The sequence below is a fragment of the Candoia aspera genome, chromosome 1, assembly GCF_035149785.1.
Source record: "Candoia aspera isolate rCanAsp1 chromosome 1, rCanAsp1.hap2, whole genome shotgun sequence".
Taxonomy (NCBI): domain Eukaryota; kingdom Metazoa; phylum Chordata; class Lepidosauria; order Squamata; family Boidae; genus Candoia; species Candoia aspera.
In genome coordinates, this window is record NC_086153.1 from 48,730,221 (window position 1) to 48,748,656 (window position 18,436).

Consider the following 18,436-nt stretch of genomic DNA (forward strand, 5'->3'; position numbering starts at 1 on the left):
CCCGATATTGTTATCCTTCCTATACAGGTCTTCTGTATATTCTTGCCACCTTTTCTTGATCTCTTCTTCTTCTGTTAGGTCCTTGCCATCTTTGTTTTTGATCATACCCATTTTGGCCTGGAATTTACCTCCAATGTTTCTAATTTTCTGGAAGAGGTCTCTTGTCCTTCCTATTCTATTGTCTTCTTCCACTTCCGCGCATTGCTTGTTTAAAAATAATTCCTTATCTCTTCTGGCTAACCTCTGGAATTTTGCATTTAATTGGGCATATCTCCCCCTATCGCTGTTGCCTTTTGCTTTCCTTCTTTCTTGGGCTACTTCTAGTGTCTCAGCAGACAGCCATTTTGCCTTCTTGGTTTTCTCTTTCTTTGGGATGTATTTTGTTGCCGCCTCCTGAACAATGCTGCCAACTTCTGTCCAGAGTTCTTCCGGGACCCTATCTACTAAGTCCAGTCCCTTAAATCTATTCTTCACCTCCACTGCATATTCCTGAGGAATATTCGTGAGCTCATATCTAGCTGATCTGTGTGTCTTCCCTAATCTCTTTAGTCTGATCCTAAATTGTGCAAGAAGTAGTTCATGGTCTGAACTACAGTCAGCTCCAGGCCTAGTTTTTACCGACTGTACAGATGTCCGCCACCTTTGGCTGCAAAGGATGTAATCAATCTGATTTCGGTGTTGTCCATCTGGTGAAGTCCATGTGTAAAGCCGTCTCTTAGGTTGTTGGAAGACAGTGTTTGTTATGCAGAGTGAATTGTCTTGGCAAAATTCTATCAGCCTATGTCCTGCTTCGTTTTGTTCTCCCAGGCCATACTTACCTGTAATTCGAGGTGTCATTTGACTGCCCACCTTAGCATTCCAGTCTCCTGTGATGAAAATAACATCTCTTTTAGGCGTGTTGTCCAGTAGGTGCTGCAGATCCTCATAGAACTGCTCTACTTCAGCTTCTTCAGCATTTGTGGTTGGGGCGTATATTTGGATCACTGTGATGTTAGATGGCTTGCCCTGAATTCGAATTGAGATCATTCTGTCGTTTTTTGGGTTGTATCCAAGCACTGCTTTAGCCACTTTACTATTAATTATGAAGGCTACTCCATTTCTTCTGTGGTCCTCTTGTCCACAGTAGTAGATCTGGTGGTCATTTGATGTGAAGTGGCCCATTCCAGTCCATTTCAGTTCACTGACGCCCAGAATGTCTATCTTTAATCTTGACATCTCACCAATAACTACATCCAATTTGCCCTGGCTCATAGATCTGACATTCCAGGTTCCAATGGTGTGTTGATCCTTAGAACATCGGATTCGCCGTTCACCACCAGCACCGTCGGCCGCTAACCGTCCTTTCGGCTTTGAGCTAGCTGCGTCATCACGACTGGGGCTAGTTGAGCTCATCCTCTGTTCCTCCCCAGTAGCATTTTGACCATCTTCCGACCTGGGGGTCTCATCTTCCGATGGTATACCGACATATCTCTGGTTGTACTGATCCATTTAGTTTTCACGGCAAGAATACTGGGGTGGGTTGCCATTACCTTCCCCAGGGATCGCATTTAGTCTGACCTCTCTGTCATGACCTTCCCGTCTTGGGTGGCCCTTCACGGTTTAGCTCATGGCATCATTGAGGTGCTCAAGCTCCAGCACCACGACAAGGTAACGATCCTTTGCGGAGAGTGTTCAGTTAAAAAAAGAAAAACAATTTGTTGTTGCATATACTCTTCAGAAATTGACAGCCCCATCTATGGAATATTATAAAGCCTGGCATCTCCTGGAAGCTGTTTTTCCCTTCACTATTACTTATATAATAAGCTACTACTAGATTGCTGCTATAAGCAATATTTTACAGAGAGATCCCCTTAAGACAAGCATCTGTCATTATTTTTACCATCGTCTTCCCTCTGGATGGCCGTTATGACTGTTGAGCTTAAGTAGGAGTGACACTTTAAATTCCTTCAGACTATTCATGCTGTCTTCCTTGATTTCCCTGAACTTCATCTTTCTCCAGAGTAATAGTTCTAGTTGTTTCTCTCCTTTTTATTATTGCCTGCTTTTATGTGTGCTGTTGTAAATAGAGTGAACCTCAGAGAAGGTCATATGGCCTGAAAAATGATTTGGCATTTACCATTATTTGGTATGTATTTATTATTTCTACTCAAAGACACTCTGTGCACTTTGGCAACTCTGGGTGGCTCATACAATATAAGTCTTTTAATATATTTTAATATTTTTACACACTAATTTGAAATATTTTAAGTACAGAATTAATGAAAGCTTATAGTCACTTTATGCACCAGACTTCTTCTCTACAGTCCAAAACGATAGAGGCTACTGTCCTTTACTTTAAATTAATACATCACCTTTTCATTGTTAACTGTCCCTTCGTAAAGCTTTAAAATAGAAGTGCTTTCAAAAGGGTTTCTGCATAGATTTTGATAGAAAAGATATTTAAATTTAAGATTATCCAGGATGAGATTAAATAATTCTTAAATGTATTGCTAAAAGTCAAAGTAAAAATTAGAGTACTGTATTTGCTAGTGTTAACTTTTTTGCTGTGTTTCTCTCTCTCTTTTTTATAAGAATTTTATTAAATTTCAAGCAAGGATAAAAGCTACAGAAAAAAACTACAAAGGAAAAAAGAAAAATTAAAAAAGTATAGAAACACAAGAGAAAACATCTTCAAGCTTACAAAAAGAGGTGTCTTCCAACTTTTAACAGCAAGGATATACAAAAATTTCCATAATCAATCCCTTGCTCTATTTTAAAACAAAATCACATTATTTCTATAAAGCATTCCATTGGCACATTGTAAAAATCACTAAATACAGTTTCTCCCTTCCCTTATATTAAAAGAAAGAGAAAAATTTATATAAACCTCTTAATCAACTTTGCCCCCAAAGATAAACATGTTTTAATTATTTCCTTCCTTCTACTATTCTATACATTTCTGTCTACTAGAATAAAGATCAAACTAAAAAACATATAAATTGTCTGCCATTGTGCTTGATAATACAAACGTTTTAATAAACTTAATCATATTAAACCCCAAACCATCCAAATAGACATTTATTATTTTTTTTATTATACCTTAATAATCTTAATCCAAATTGTTAAAAATAAATGAAATCAGCCAAACCCTAAAAGCAATCCAGGTAAATATTCTTTAAGTCTTACCACACTTCAAAATAAACCAGAGCATTGGTTTACATTTACATATCCCCACAATGCGCACAGAGCTTTTTTCTTTAAAAAAATCGAACAGCCCAACTGCCCCCCCCCAAAAAAAACTGACTTCTCTTTAGGAAACCTCCCATACATAATACCCCCTTCTTTTCCATGGCACTCCACCAGAAGATCAACATCACTTGTGGCTTGCAACTTGCTCTCTCCCTTAAATTTCTCCAACTCAACTATCCGATCTTCATCCAGCATTTAAACAGAAATCCTGATCTCATTCTTAGACATTTCTGTCACTGTTAAGTTCCTCAGTTTCATCCACGACATCCCCAACCAGATGACACATTTTAGACCTCATATTTTCCACAATGTCCTGAATGCCTTGCATAAAAACCTGGTAGGAATTAGAAATAATCTGTTTAAAATCTTGGTGGAAGTCAGAGAAAGTCTGTTTAAAATCCTCCATGTCTCATGCAGTAGATTATGGTGCCCCCTAGGAGTTTAACCGCGAAAGTCAAAGATATAGAAGAGTTTCAGAATGTGTTTACACAAGCAAAAGTGAAATATTCAGACAGTTCCCCAGGGAAAGTAGAAGCAGAAAACCGAAAGTTCAAAATAGCCGATTTGACGTGTAGGAAAATGCTAATATCTTCAAATTCAGTACAAAGATAATAACAGGGAGACAATTACTTACGCTCGGTCCTCCTTAATATTTGGAAGGAAAACAAAGTCCAAAACTTAAAAAGAATTTTTTTAAAAAAATAATAAGCACCAAGAGAACCCGCTTCTCCTTGCTGTAGAAAGCCTCTCTTAGAGTACGCATACTTAAAAAAATACAAATTGGGTGATTTAGAAATGGGGTGGCTGGTCTTAGTGTCCCTTTAAGGCTACAGCGCAGCTTGTGAATGGTGATGTCCCAGCCTCCGGGCTAGCTCTTACCAGTCTGTGAATGCTGTTTGTGATCTGGCTGCAAGCAGCTGTCTGGAGGACAGATGGGGTGATTCCAAGTGTTTTCCTTTTTCCGGAAAAACATTCCTGGGCTTCAGGAAAAACCTGCCTGATCCTGAAAAAAACTGCTGCGTTGTCAGTTCTGCCTGCTGAGCCTGTGGGCACAGCTGTTCAGCCTGCCATGTCCCCACTGGAAGTTCCACTTTTTTGCTGTGTTTCTCATGCATGCTGTGTAAATTCATTAATTTTGATTGAATGAATGAAACCATAAAATATTTTGTTAGGTCACCCCCAAGAAAATAAACTTGGAAAAGCACAAAGTTTTGATGAACTACAACTCTCTTTAAGTAGGTTTCCTTTATATTAAGTTCAGTCATAAAGTAATTAACTGCAACAGTATCCATCACAAATCCAAATTTACTGCTTTTGATAACTTCAGGGAAAGCTTACGTGCACTTAAAACAATGTATAGTATTAAGGTAAGTCTGAAAAGTGATGTTTTTTTGTTGTATCAGCCTTTATACTTAATCCATGAAGAATGTTAATTTTTGAAATAAAGCCAAGGAATAAATTTTGGAAAAACTAGCACAAGATTTTCATTATAAGAATGAAGGTGGAATATTCAGTTGGATATGTCTCAGGATATCTCTTGGCATATAAAGAGTTAATACTGTTTCTTTGATTCTTTATTTCTATAGCCACCCACTCATACATAACCCTGGGTGTGTTTGATTACTTGCTGTCTATTAGAAATGCAAGCAATCAATTTGGTAACTCTCAGTGGCTCAAATGATATAAGTCTGTGAATATAAGATCCTTTATTTTTAATTTGAATTATTTTAAGTAGGGCCTGGCTATATGTCTCCAAATGTTTCTACCCATCTGGTGAGGTCAGACAGACTGGGATGCTTTGAGTCCCAGTGATTAAACAATGTCATTTTGTGGAATCGGGGAAGCATGCCTTCTCATGGCAACTGCCCTATGGAATGATGTCCCCCCACCTTCAGAGATCTGGATGGTTCCTGCCTTGACAACTTTCCCGAAAGGGTTAAAAACCTGGTGGTTCTCTCAGGCCTTGGGATAGGATGGCTGAGGAGCTCCTATGGTTTTTGTTTTTTTGTGATACTACGGTCTTGATAGTGGGTATTTTTTGTCATAGGTTGTTTTTACTTTTAATTGTAAGCTCCTCAGAGTCACTGAAGAGCTGGGTAGCCTCTGAATCAAATAAATAAGTACAGAATAAGTGAAAGCTTATCTTAGTCATGTAACATAAGAATTCTGATTCTGTATATGTGGCTGATGTGGTTTCAGCTAAAACATAGTTATGGCTATGTACCAAGCCGTAAGTTATTTATATCAACCAGTCTATAATTAAATAAGACATATTATAACACAGCCAGTGATTGCTAATGATATTTTTATACTTTTCAAAAGCATTTTTAATTGTAGATTGTATTTATTTTAACATAAAATTTTGGGGGAGATGGGCGGTGATATAAATTTAATAAATAAATAAATTAAATAAATAGACTCTTTTGGTGCTTTTAATATGTATCTCTGTGTTATTGTCTCTCCTCATAGGAATATTTAGTCTTGGAGTCCCAGTAGATGCTCTTTTCTTCATTGGTAACCAGTTGGTAGCTACAAGTCATACAGGAAAAGTGGGAGTGTGGAATGCTGTGACTCAACATTGGCAGGTATATATAAAATAGAATTGCTTACCGCTATGTGTTATTAGTATGTAAAAAAGGACATCACCTTTTCATCTATGTATTTGTTCATTTTTTGAATATACTTTATTATTGCTGAAACACTCCAGTGTTGGATTTTCACTTGATTATAATAATTGCAATAGATTTATCATTTAGCTAGCAAGAGTTGTAATCATTTTATTATTTTGCAGTAAAATTAATTCTATATAACAAAAAAGATGCTTGCCAACCATGGAGCTGATTCCTTTTATTTTTTAAGCTGGAAAGCAGGGTTTAAGACTTCTTCCTGTTCTGTAGAAGGAACCACTCCTTTCAGTCTTTAACTCTTCCTTCTAGAGACAAACAGCAGCTTTTCACTTTGCTCTAATTTGAAGGACAAATACCACATGCAAGTAAATAAGGAGAAGGAAGTCTAGGGAATTGGCATGCTGAAGGCAAGCTGCAGCCAAAAAGCAACGTGATAGCTGAATATCAGAACCAGGAGCACTCAGTCCTAAACAGTTGCCCAGCCTCACAGATTGGGCTGATCCAAGAAGCAGAAGAGCTTCTGGAGACGGTGGTGCAGAGCAGAGGAGTCAAGCAATGCTGGCTGCAAGCATCTCTACAATGCAGCCAACCCCCAGCTTTATTGATTCTCTTATGACCCTTTTCATGATGGAGTAGGTATCAGGTGATGCTGCTCATGTGAAAAATGAAAAAGGAGAATAAAGAGATACCCAAAGAAGTCCAGGAGAGTGGCTATTATGTATCCCATACCCCTGGCTATTGCAAGTAGAATTGTTCTGTATGTGGCTGGGAGTAAGGTCATATTTGTAAGGTTGGGCCAGAGGGACAAGCAGGGGATGCTGCTATAGTATCATCCTTCCAGATGAGGATCTTTTCATCATCTGGGAGGATGATACTCGTTTCTTAAGCTGAGAAAAGAAAAGCTGATACATCTTTTCTTAAGCTGCTTGATCTCATTGCAGGGGTGTTGAGGCTGTTCTAGATGATTTCAACCTTCCCTCTTTGGGATTGGGGGCAGCTTGGGAATTCATGGCCACCATAACAACCATGTTATCATTGGCTCAACCCACAGAGATGGCCACACATTAACCCTGGTCTTTACTTCAGGGCAAATGAGTATTAGGGAACTAAACAGCTCCAACATGGGAGTCCCACTAATAGACATTTACAAGGCAGCAACCAGAGCTGAACCATCTAAATTCATGAAGTACTATAAGGTAGACAAGTTTACCTCTGCAGATGCAGTCTTTGGGCACATGATACTGCAGAGACTGTTTTAACTTGTGTTAACCATTTCTGGGAATGCTGCTGTAGTAAATCCCTTTCATGTTGGCTTCGTCTTTTATGTTGAACAACAGTAGTTTTGCTTAGCATGAAGTACCTTCCCAGTCACTGAAAGATGGAGCCAACAATCTCACCTACCAAAAGGGGAGAGGTTCAGAGGTGACTCAAGGGACCAAGAGTCAAACTGTTAACTACTATACTGTGTTTGCTAACTATTATACATTTTTCTTTCACTTCCCAAGTGTTCTTGCTGGTGGCAAGGTTGTTTATTGTTACAGTGAATTAGTTAATAAAGGAAAAGATGAACTATAGTTAGCTGAAGTCATGCATGCTGCTGAAAGGAGGGGTCTCTTCCATGGGACAGGAAGAAGTCTTAAGACCAACCTTCTAGCTAGAAGAGGTAGAGTTAACCCATTCCCATTGATTCAATTTTTCAGTAACCAGAAAGGTACCTCATGTAAGTTGGATGATAGTTTTGTTTGTGTAAAATCCTGAGGAATCTAGAAATTTTGTCATCTAACTGAAAGTTTCTCAACTAAAGATACCGTACATCATTTCTCAAAAATAGCTATTTTATATTTCTGTTCTCAAATGCTGAGCAATTTTTTATACATTATGCATTCTGACAGTGGAAATAGAGATTCTTGGATTATATTCAAGACTGAGGGGCATTCATGCAAGAAGCAAACCTGGTAACACAGCCAGATGGTTGTCTCTATAGCTCAGTGTAAAGAACTAAGAAAATCCAAGAGACTGCCACATAACTCTCAAGAGGCAAAAGTGACCTAAGGCATAGACTGTAGTTACCACATCACTGGTTGAATAAATCCTGATTTCACACATAAGTGACTGTCGTGCCAATGAGTACTACGGGGAGAATTCAAGGAACCAAGTGATAAAATTATTTTGTTACTTATTGAAATAATAAATGTGTCTCCTGAATATAGCTGAAATCCCTTCCGAAGTTCTTTGTGAAGTTTGCATAATTCCATCAAAGGATTTGGGCAATAAGCTGGGATAACGTGTTCTGGAAGCATGAAGAGCATAGCAAAAATTTGGTATTCAAACAGTGTTGAAGTTGTTAGAACACTTTCCAACTTTGCTTTGTTTTGGGCATGATTAATTTGCATAATGCATTACATGCCAAGAAATATAAGGAATGTTTGTCCAATTTCAGCTACAAAACTGGGTGGGGTACAAGACAGAAGTAAAACGATCTTGATAGGTTAGAAAAGTGAGCTGAAAATAACTGAATGACATTTCACAGAGAGAAGTTCAAAGTTCTTGATGTAGGGGAGAAGTGAAATGCAGAGGTAAAATCAGTATAGCTGATATGGCTACAGGACATGTGAAAATGATCTTGGAATTTTAGTTGATCTCAAGCTGATTATGTGCCAGCAATATGAACAATGGCTAAAAAGGCAACTGCAACTTTACCCTGCATCAGTAGATGTATTGTTTCCAAATCATAGGAAATAATAACTCCATTGCATCCTTTATATGTCAGATGTGGATGAACAGGGAAATAGAGATTCAGCTGAGGAGAGACTGAGGGAGTGGTTAAAGGTAAAGGTAAAGGTTTCCCTTGACATTAAGTCCAGTCGTGTCCGACTCTAGGGGGCGGTGCTCATCTCCGTTTCAAAGCCGAAGAGCCGGCGTTTGTCCGTAGACACTTCCATGGTCATGTGGCCAGCATGACTATACGGAACGCTGTTACCTGCCTGCCGAAGCGGTACCTATTAATCTACTCACATTTGCATGTTTTCGAACTGCTAGGTTGGCAGGAGCTGGGACTAGCAACGGGAGCTCACCCCGTCACGCGGATTCGAACCGCCGACCTTCCGATCGGGAAGCTCAGCTCAGCGGTTTAACCCGCAGCGCCACCGCGTCCCACTGAGGGAGTGGTTAGCCTTTAAGAAAAAAAAAGGAGCCAAGAGGGGTTATAATAAAAGCTGGGTTGTTCCAGTAACCTTAAGAACTTGGAAAAGAAGCTAAATAATGAATTGTCTTAAATTACAGGAAAGAAAGTTCCATTTGAATATTAGGGAAATCATTCTAACATGTAAGAGCCATTTGATAGAGGAACCAATTAATAGGGAGTTGACCTCAGTGGCTTAAATGCCCTCTTTCAACTCAGTAATTTTATGAATATCTTTAAAAATCTTCTTTTAAAAAGATAGTATGGTAGTTAAGGTCTGAGCTATGTTTTCCTTTATCCTGTTGTTCTATCTTACTTTCTTTTTTAGTTCTTTATAGTTAGACTGCATTAATAGTCTGTCCTCTTCTCCCAAAGTCACTTGCTTGTTGATTCCAATTGCAAGATTGCTGTCCTCCCCCCTGTTGGTCTCCTTTGCCAGTGCGTGGCAAAGGTCTACTGATGGCTGGAAGGGGAGGTTGGCTACCATGGCTCTTCTTTCCTCTCAGCTTCTCTCTGGCTTTTTTGTCCCCCCCTCCCCCCCACCAAATAATATTACTCCTATCGTCTCCTTCATTGAGACTTGTTTTTGCAATGACTTCTTCTGCTGGCTTCCGCATTATTTTTGAAGGCTCTCTGGGAGCTCTTCTCTGACTGCCACTACTGCCCAACTTCTCCTCCCAGCTCATCTGCCCAGAACTTTTGGGCTATAGTCTGCCATTATCCAGCTTGCTGTGACTCTGCAGTCCTGATTTTGCCTGGTCCTGGAGTTTCTGGGCTGCTCTTGTGCATCTGGTGCTGATGTACTGACACCTAAAGCAACTGCATCTTTCATGTTCCTCTCTGCTAACTTGGAACTCCTCAGCCTTTTCTCACCTTTTTGCAGTCAGTATATGTGCACATGTATTTACACACACACAATCTCTCCTTTCCCAGCACCCATGCTTTTACACAAGCTTATTATTGTATTATTGGTATTACAGGTAGTCCTTGACTTACAACCATTCATTTAGCGATTGTTTGAAGTTACGACGGCACTGACAAAAGTGACTTCCGACCAGTCCTCACACTTACGGCTGTCGCAGCATCCCTGCAGTCACGTGATCAAAATTCAGGCACTTGGCAACTTGCATGTATTTACGATGGTTGCAGTGTCCTGGGATCATGTGATCGCCATTTGTGACCTTCCCAGCCTGCTTCTGACAAGCAAAATCAATGGGGAACTGCACGATTCGCTTAGCAAACACATGATTCACTTAATGGCTGTGCTGATTCACTTAACAACCATTGCAAAAAATGTCATAAAATTGGATGCAGTCGTGCCTTAACGATGATTTTTTCTGGTCTCTATTGTGGTCGTAAGTAACTACCTGTAATTCAGTATCTTGAAATTACTGGAGTATGAGCCATTGCAACACTGTGGTAAAGGGTTCTTTCAGAAGTTCTTAAAAATTGTGAGAAAGTCACTTTGTAAATTTAACATAATTTTAAATTGGTCCAGTTACTTCATAAAACAAACATTTTTAGATTATATGAATCACGTATAGTGCTACTCAAACAAAAGAATATGAAACAAAATTGAAATTCAGTGTTTTTATTTTATTTACTAGGTTCAAGATGTTGTTCCAATCACTAGCTATGATACTGCGGGATCATTCCTACTGCTGGGCTGCAACAATGGCTCCATATATTACATTGGTAAGTGCCAGAGTCTCTCTCCCTACTTTGGGAATTAACTTCACACTTCAATGTTATGGGTTAATTAATGGTTTTACTTTTATCTCTTGAAACCATTGTTTCAGGAATTTTACTGTAACTATTTTAAAGATCAGAATTAGTTGCTTGGCATTCTAAAATTATTTCTATATCTCTTTATTTTGCAGATATGCAAAAATTTCCCTTACGAATGAAAGATAATGATCTTCTAGTGACGGAACTTTACCATGATCCCTCTAATGATGCCATAACTGCACTTAGTGTTTACCTTACACCCAAAACAAGTTTGTACCATCTTGATAGAACTGATACTGAATTGAAACAATTTTTTGGTATTTTTAAACCATCCTGTGGCCAGCTTTAAAAAGATTTTATTTAATGTTTGCTTCAACCCTGTTCTTTAGCAATCCATGCACGAAATATTTGTGACTAATTTTGAATTAATAAGAAAATTATGGGCATAATGCATATTCATGTAGAACCATGATTTAGTTAATGGATTCTATGCATTTGGAAATGTCGTATCTTCTGTATGCTAGTATAGTCAAAGCTACAGCACTTGGAGAGACATTTATTACTATTGCTGTATGACAAAATTGTATACTTCCCTCCAAAACAATTTTTCCCAGAATGACTTACAATATTTTAAAAAATCATATCTAAATTTCCAGATGTCACTTTGCCAGTTTACATCTTTGTAATATTAGTTCATAAGTAAATTGTGTTGATTTTATTATTAAGATCAAGGGAAAAATTTATAGTCCAGCAGAATGGTCTGTCTTCTACATGACTTGCACCGTCAACAGTATCCCCAAGTTTTTTAAAGATGCATAATATATGGGAAGAGTGCCACTTGAGAACAATAAGTGCAATAATTGCTGAAATAATCTTGTAATAATTAATTTCTAAAGAATATAGAAGTAAAGTGCAAGCATACGTCTTTCCTGAACAGAATTCCTGCACCATTTTGGGCAAATATAATGTACTAAAACTGTCTCTGTCTCTCATGTTTTTGTACAGGTGTAAGTGGCAATTGGATTGAGATTGCATATGGCACAAGTTCTGGAGCTGTACGTGTAATTGTGCAACACCCAGAAACAGTTGGTTCAGGACCACAACTCTTCCAGACTTTCACAGTTCACCGTAGCCCTGTTACAAAGATCATGTTATCAGAAAAACATCTGGTATCAGGTAATTTTGTCAGACTAAATGACTTCATAACTTTTTTCTATTATGTATTCCTTTTTTAATATTTCTAAAGCTCAAAAAAAAGAAAGAAAAAGGAATAAGATAGAAAATGGTTAAAGGCCAGACCTCATTTATGTCTCCTAGTTATGTAGAATTTAAGGTGTGGATACCCAGTGAGATTTATAGCCATGAAAGCAACCTAAGTGTAAAAGAGGTTTCGTTTTGTTTTTCACATCCCTGATCCTTATGAGGTAGTGAATTGACACATCACCAGCTATTATCAGTCTCTTTCTCTTCGTGGAGGACACAGTGTTCTCTCCTTAGCTTTAGAGATCTTCTGACCTGATTTCTGTTTCACAGTATCTCTTTTTCTTCCCCTGAAGGCTCAGACTCTGTTGTTTTTTTTTCTGAGAGGACTGAAAGAGTTACCTCTGACACTTCAAACTTTGCCCACCATGTTGTAAACACTAGAGAAGTATTTAGAAGTATTTTTTAGTGTTATTCAAAAACATCTTTAGGTTTAGGTGTGAGGTAAAATTAGAATGATAATTTCTGTATCTTTTTATGGTTTTTTTCTTGCTAGTGTGTGCTGATAACAATCATGTCCGGACATGGACAGTAACACGTTTTAGAGGAATGATTTCAACACAGCCAGGATCCACTCCTTTGGCATCATTCAAAATTTTGTCCTTGGAGGAAACTGAGAGTCATGGCAGTTACTCTGCTGGAAATGATATAGGTAAATGAAGCATTCCAGGTAAAATGGTGATACTAGAATTGTTGTTTTTGAGACTCTAATCCTATGGAGGTCTTCTCCTGCCTGCAGATTGTACATCTAACTAGACTGTGGGATATGGACAAGTATACCAATCCTATTCTCTAAGGGTTACTGAAATCCTGTCTCCCTACTGGTTCTTCATGGTCAACATGCAAAGAAAGAGTATGCATATAGGGATATTAGACCTGAGACCTTTGTGCACACTTATTTCCTCCAACTCAGTTATACTGAATTGGCAAACATCCATATAAGGCTTTTGAAAAAGACCCCAAGTTGCCCGTCTTGGACAAATGGACAAATCAATCTAGACTAGCATAAAGGGAGGGAGGGTACATTCATTACAAAGAAGCGTAACAATATAAAAGATCTAAATATATGTATAAAGGCTATAAAAAGTGAAAATCTAAAATGAGTTATAAAAAGCTAGAAGTTATAAAAGATGCATAAATTAAAAACTGTATGTATACACACACAAACACATTATAAAAGATACAAACATGAGCATCTAAAATGGAGGGATGGGAGTGTTAGATGGGTATAGGGCAGCATAAAAAGTTAGTATGTGGAAGACAATATCAAGTTATAATCTGCCCTAGTATATCATACTAGTGGCACACTTAATCTTACCTATAATGCTAAGCGCCAAGCAAGTCAGAAGTCATCATCTGATGACTTTTAAGCAGTGCTGCCCAGAACCTGTGTGTTATAGCAGGGTAAGCATCAAAGCACCAGGGTGGTATGGCATTGTCCTATGAGCCCGGGATATTTTTATAATGGTAAGATGACGCTAGTGCAAACGTCTCTGTAGTACAAGCACTGGAAAAGCACATGCTCTGTTGTTTCTGTGCATCCAAAGTTGCAAGGGCATTGCCACTCCAAGTGGGGAGTCTTCAAGGACAGTTGAGGGGAGGCATGACATCATGCCAGAATAAAGGCCCTTCCCTGTTTAGGGACTTCCAGTTTAGTTAGGTATGCCATGAGGGAGGTGGAGTACCTGTTGGATTCATTGGCAAGGAAGTTTGGTGCCCTGGATACATAGTCACACTTCTGTCAAGTTAAAGTGCTCCATTTGTTGCTTTTGGTATTAAGTAGAAATACCTCTAGTTCTGTTTTTGCAAAATCATTCTAGATAATCTGGGATAAAAATGAAATTAAAATGATTAAAAACTGATAAGGGGAGATGGGATGTCAGGGGAACTGGTGAAGAAACCATGCTGAGTTGGAAATGCAACTCTAGTTCACTTTATTGTTTCTACTAGACACAGGTCTTGCCAGACCAAGGTTCCTAACTGAGCTAAAGGGAAAAATACTCTTGGGAAATCTAGGGCGGTGCCAGCCTAACTTTCTTCCTCAGCCCCTACCCACTCTCTAAACTATGCAAGCTTTGGGAATGTTTATCAGCTTGGAATCCACTCCCTCCCTGAGCTCCATCACATGGGAGAAACACCTACTTTTGGAGTGTCTTTCTACCCTTTCTGTGCTAAACAGATATTTTGAGTGTAGTTCAAAGAGAATAAAACCACCACCCAAACCTTGACAAGCCTAGTGACAAAGGAGCAAGATTTTTGGGAGATGCTTTCCCCCATTCCCCACTCACAAAATAATTGAGCATAATAATAGTCTGCCCTGAACCTTTCCCAGTAAGTACATTTATAGGTATACTTGACAATTTCAGTTCCCTTGTACTGTTCAGAAAACTGAGGCTAGTGGTTGTTATAGAGGTCATGCTGGGGCTGGGATGGATGCATTCTTAAATATTTTGGGTAGTTGTTTGAGAACTTTTGCAAGAATTATTATAAACCTATGCACAGAACTCTGTGGTTCTTTATTTAATATTTCACTTACTGTTGTATATAGTTGAATGTTAGTGCTTTTTCTTTGGTCTCCAATTACAGGTCCCTTTGGTGAGCGTGATGATCAACAAGTGTTTATCCAAAAAGTTGTTCCCATCACTAACAAACTCTTTGTGAGACTCTCTTCTACTGGAAAAAGGTAGGATATGAAATTACAGTGCAACTAATTAATTCAAGAAAGTCTGAGGCAATTTTCCCCCCAATAATCTGTAATTGTTTTTATTTTCTGAATTTAAGGAGAGTGTTCTATGGTCATAACTTTTCAAACACAAGGCACAGATTTTCAAGCTATGCACTTGATTGGTTGGCTCTGGCAGGCTTTATACTTGACTTTTTATTTGTAAAAGAGAGGTACATGATTTTAAAAAATATAGTTTTCACATGTTCTGGACATCCTTCATAATTACTTTCCTAACTTATGACTAGGCATCCCAGTCTGATATCTATGGGCACTAGTATGCCCCTGGAATTCTCCCTTGGCAGTTGTAAGACTCCCTGTTCCAGCTGGTTTGTCTTGTTTTTTTATTACTCTTTACTCCTTCATAGTGATTTTCTGAATGGGCAAACACTTCCTTTCTTATGCAGCCATTGTGGTCATAATATGCCTTCAGAATTCTAAATGTGCTAACTATTCAAAATGTTGGGAACTCTAGGGTATAAAGTGTTGAATTTAGATCCATGTGTCACCTGCAAAAGCACAGATTAAAATAAGGCAAAACATAAAAGCTATGCAACTTTTATAAAACATACATCCCCCTTCTTGGGCATTTGCAGGAAATTTTCCGGGAAATAACAAAGCTGCAATATTGGGTGTGATCGTAAGTTTTGTGAAGAATGTGACAGGCTACAGCACCTATAAATTATTCTTGTACTTCATTGCTTAGCATCATATTCCATAACAGAAATAAAGTTCAGCAGTGGTAGAAATGTACTGAATATTTTAGGCAGCATTCTTTTTGTGCATTTGACAACGTTACATGACTTGTCAGGAAAAGGGCTCTGTGTTCTAAACTATAAAGCTACATTATTTGGGTGAAGCATTGATCCATCCAGCTCAGTATTGTTTATAGGTCTGGTAATACCTCTTCAGGATTTCAGACTAGAATTTTCCCCAGTTAGGGAAAAGGCCAAGGATTAAATCTGCAAGTTTCTACTTGCATAGTAGTGGCTCTACCACTGAACCTCATTTTTCAATTTCATCTTGGAAACATTGGTGAGAATTTTGTAAGTAACAGGAGATGGAGAGAAATGGATTTACTTGCCCAGCACCTGAAGCTTGCTTTACTGTTGATCAGCAAACTTCTTCATCATCTGACAGAGTGATGTGTGTGTCCCATACACTAAGCGCTGTGCATGTTTTTGAATGTCATGCAGGGAAGGGTATATCGCCAGAATGGGGGCATGGAGCATGCCAAAAAGGAGAGGGCTTATCTAAACAGCAAGCAGAGTGATGCAAAGTTACAAACAATATAAATATTTTTAAATGTTAAACATGCAGGAAGCTATGCACTCGTAAAAATACATGCATATACTGGCACACATTGAAACATAAGCATTGAGTGAAGGAATAGAGCATCAACTAAAGTGGTATAACATGGAGCAAGGGAAGAGTGGAGGGATGTTAAAGGAGAGGATTGGAAAAATGCCAGAAAATGAAAAGAAGTGGCTGGGGATATCAGGGGGATAGAGTCCCTCCACGCACTATATTTCTATCAAAATAAATTCTCTTTCTGTGTGTGTGTATGTAGCAACAATTGCTCTTCAGCAGGAAAGATTAAAAAGGGAGAAAAAGTCCTCCTTTTCCAGACTATATCACTATTGCTAATTTTAATTTATTGGCTGAAAATACTGGAAAGCAGTAGCTGGTCTTCCTTTCAAAATGGTTGTTGCACACAGACTTCTAGAAAATGTAGACACTAGTTTGTTGTTGTCTTTAAGTAAAAACTTGGAATCTGGGAAAATATGGCTCGTTTAGGAAGGCAGCTGGACTCATTTGCCCTTGCCCCTTTTGTGGGCCTCCGTGATACTTTATTTTTCAAGCCAAGTTCATTGGCAACATTACAGGAGCCAGATTTAATACACGACAACACAAACACTAATAATCCAGATGTAGATAATTACACCCTTCTCTGCATCCTAAGTATCAAACAAGACGCCTAAAATCAGAAACCATAAGCTGACTCTTCTGTAAACCATAAGCTGACTCTTTCCAGCTACTTATTAACTGACCAAGGCTCATAAAGATACTGATAATTATGCCTAGCTCCATAGATGTTGGATTTCCTACTTTTCATTAGGTATTATTTGATATAACTTATTATTTACATTGAACATCTAATTCAGTAAAATTACCATAGCCTGTAATCTAGGGAAAGTCTTGGCCAGGCTCTACTTTTAAAGCTAAACTAGTTGTTCTAGGGTGCAGATAAACTTGATTTTTAATCTGAATATGTATTAGACTGCAGAGATTAGCAAAATGTATCTATAAAAATTAGCAAGACTTTATTGTTTTATTTATTTATTTATCAATCAAATTTTTATCACCGCGCCTCTCCTCCCCAAAGGGTGGACTCTGGGCGGTTTACAATAAAAACTTATTGTTTTGGATTATAACTGCTGAGCAAACATCTACCTTAGCACATTGGAAAAGACTTAAGATTTGATAAGTAAGATCTTACTTTTGGAATCTAATAGAAAATCAGTATGCTTCTCTATATCTAAAATGTATCTATGGCAAGCTAAATCAAGTTAATGTTACTTACATGTTTCTGTGTGTGAATCAGTGATTCATATATATGTACCAGCACAGTAATTCTCCACTGTATCCTAACATTTTGGATTGGCATTTCCTAGGGCAGCTTCCTGTATTAAGCTACTATGTTTATTGGTGTCATGAGTACTGATGGCGAGCAGGAGGGGGCCTCTATCCAGGGGGGAAAACACAATACTGAGGAATTAAGCAGCCATTCAAAGAGACACAGATCAGACCCGCCTTAACTTTTGGGGTTTATCTGTCTGGGTTTTTCCCACGCTTCTTCAGTTTGTTAGGATTTTCTGTCTTATGTAGCAGTAATAAACACTAGAGACCTATTCCTCGTCTCAGCGTGATTCCTGACTGTCAGGACATCAATCCTAACAAACTCCTATTCCCATTGAAAGAGGGAGGAACAAAGAAAAATAAAGGAGAGATATTTGGGAAAATGTCTTCGGAAAACCAGGAAATTCGGCAAGCCATCCAACAATTGGCAGCAGCCCTGCAACAACAACAACAAGTAGATCTCCAGATCAACACATTACAAGCAGCTATGCTACAGCAGTTACAACAACCAGCTCCGGTTAACCCACAACCGGTGCCAGCAGCAGCAGCAGCTCCACCAGTAGTCTTGAGATCCCAGGGCAGTCTACCAGAGAAGTTTGGAGGAGAAGCAGGACAGTTGAGAACCTTTCTCACACAGTGCACAATGTTTTTTGACAGCAGACCGGCAGAGTTTCCCACAGACAGAACCAGAGTCACCTTCATTTTAAGTCTGCTAAAGGGCCCAGCAGCCAAATGGGCTATTCCCATGGTGGAGAACAACGACCCAATTCTCAACGACTACCAGAATTTTCTGGCAGGGTTCCGAGCACACTTTGACGACCCGATCAGAAAGGTCACTGCCAGCCGGGAAATTCGGAAGCTCAAGCAAGGCAACAAGAGAGTGGGAATCTACATTGCTGATTTCAAGCTGTTAGCAGGGGATCTGGACTGGAATGAGAGTGCCTTGAAAGACCAATTCAAACAGGGGCTGGATGAAGAAATTAAAAATGAATTAGTGTGCCAGGGAACACAGCTACCCTAGAAGAGCTCAGACAGATGCAGCCGGGGAGA

The 18,436-nt window shown here is 38.7% G+C and overlaps 1 protein-coding gene across 1 annotated transcript in view; it reads left to right on the plus strand.

Moving 5' to 3' along the window:
- Positions 1 to 18,436, plus strand: part of KCTD3 (potassium channel tetramerization domain containing 3) — a 65,800-nt gene that overhangs the window by 34,608 nt on the left and 12,756 nt on the right. Inside the window, exons 10-15 of the mRNA XM_063303499.1 lie at positions 5,698 to 5,813; positions 10,644 to 10,731; positions 10,917 to 11,033; positions 11,770 to 11,940; positions 12,521 to 12,676; positions 14,611 to 14,707. Coding sequence (XP_063159569.1) covers positions 5,698 to 5,813; positions 10,644 to 10,731; positions 10,917 to 11,033; positions 11,770 to 11,940; positions 12,521 to 12,676; positions 14,611 to 14,707 — 745 coding nt within the window. The remainder of the gene's footprint in view (positions 1 to 5,697; positions 5,814 to 10,643; positions 10,732 to 10,916; positions 11,034 to 11,769; positions 11,941 to 12,520; positions 12,677 to 14,610; positions 14,708 to 18,436) is intronic.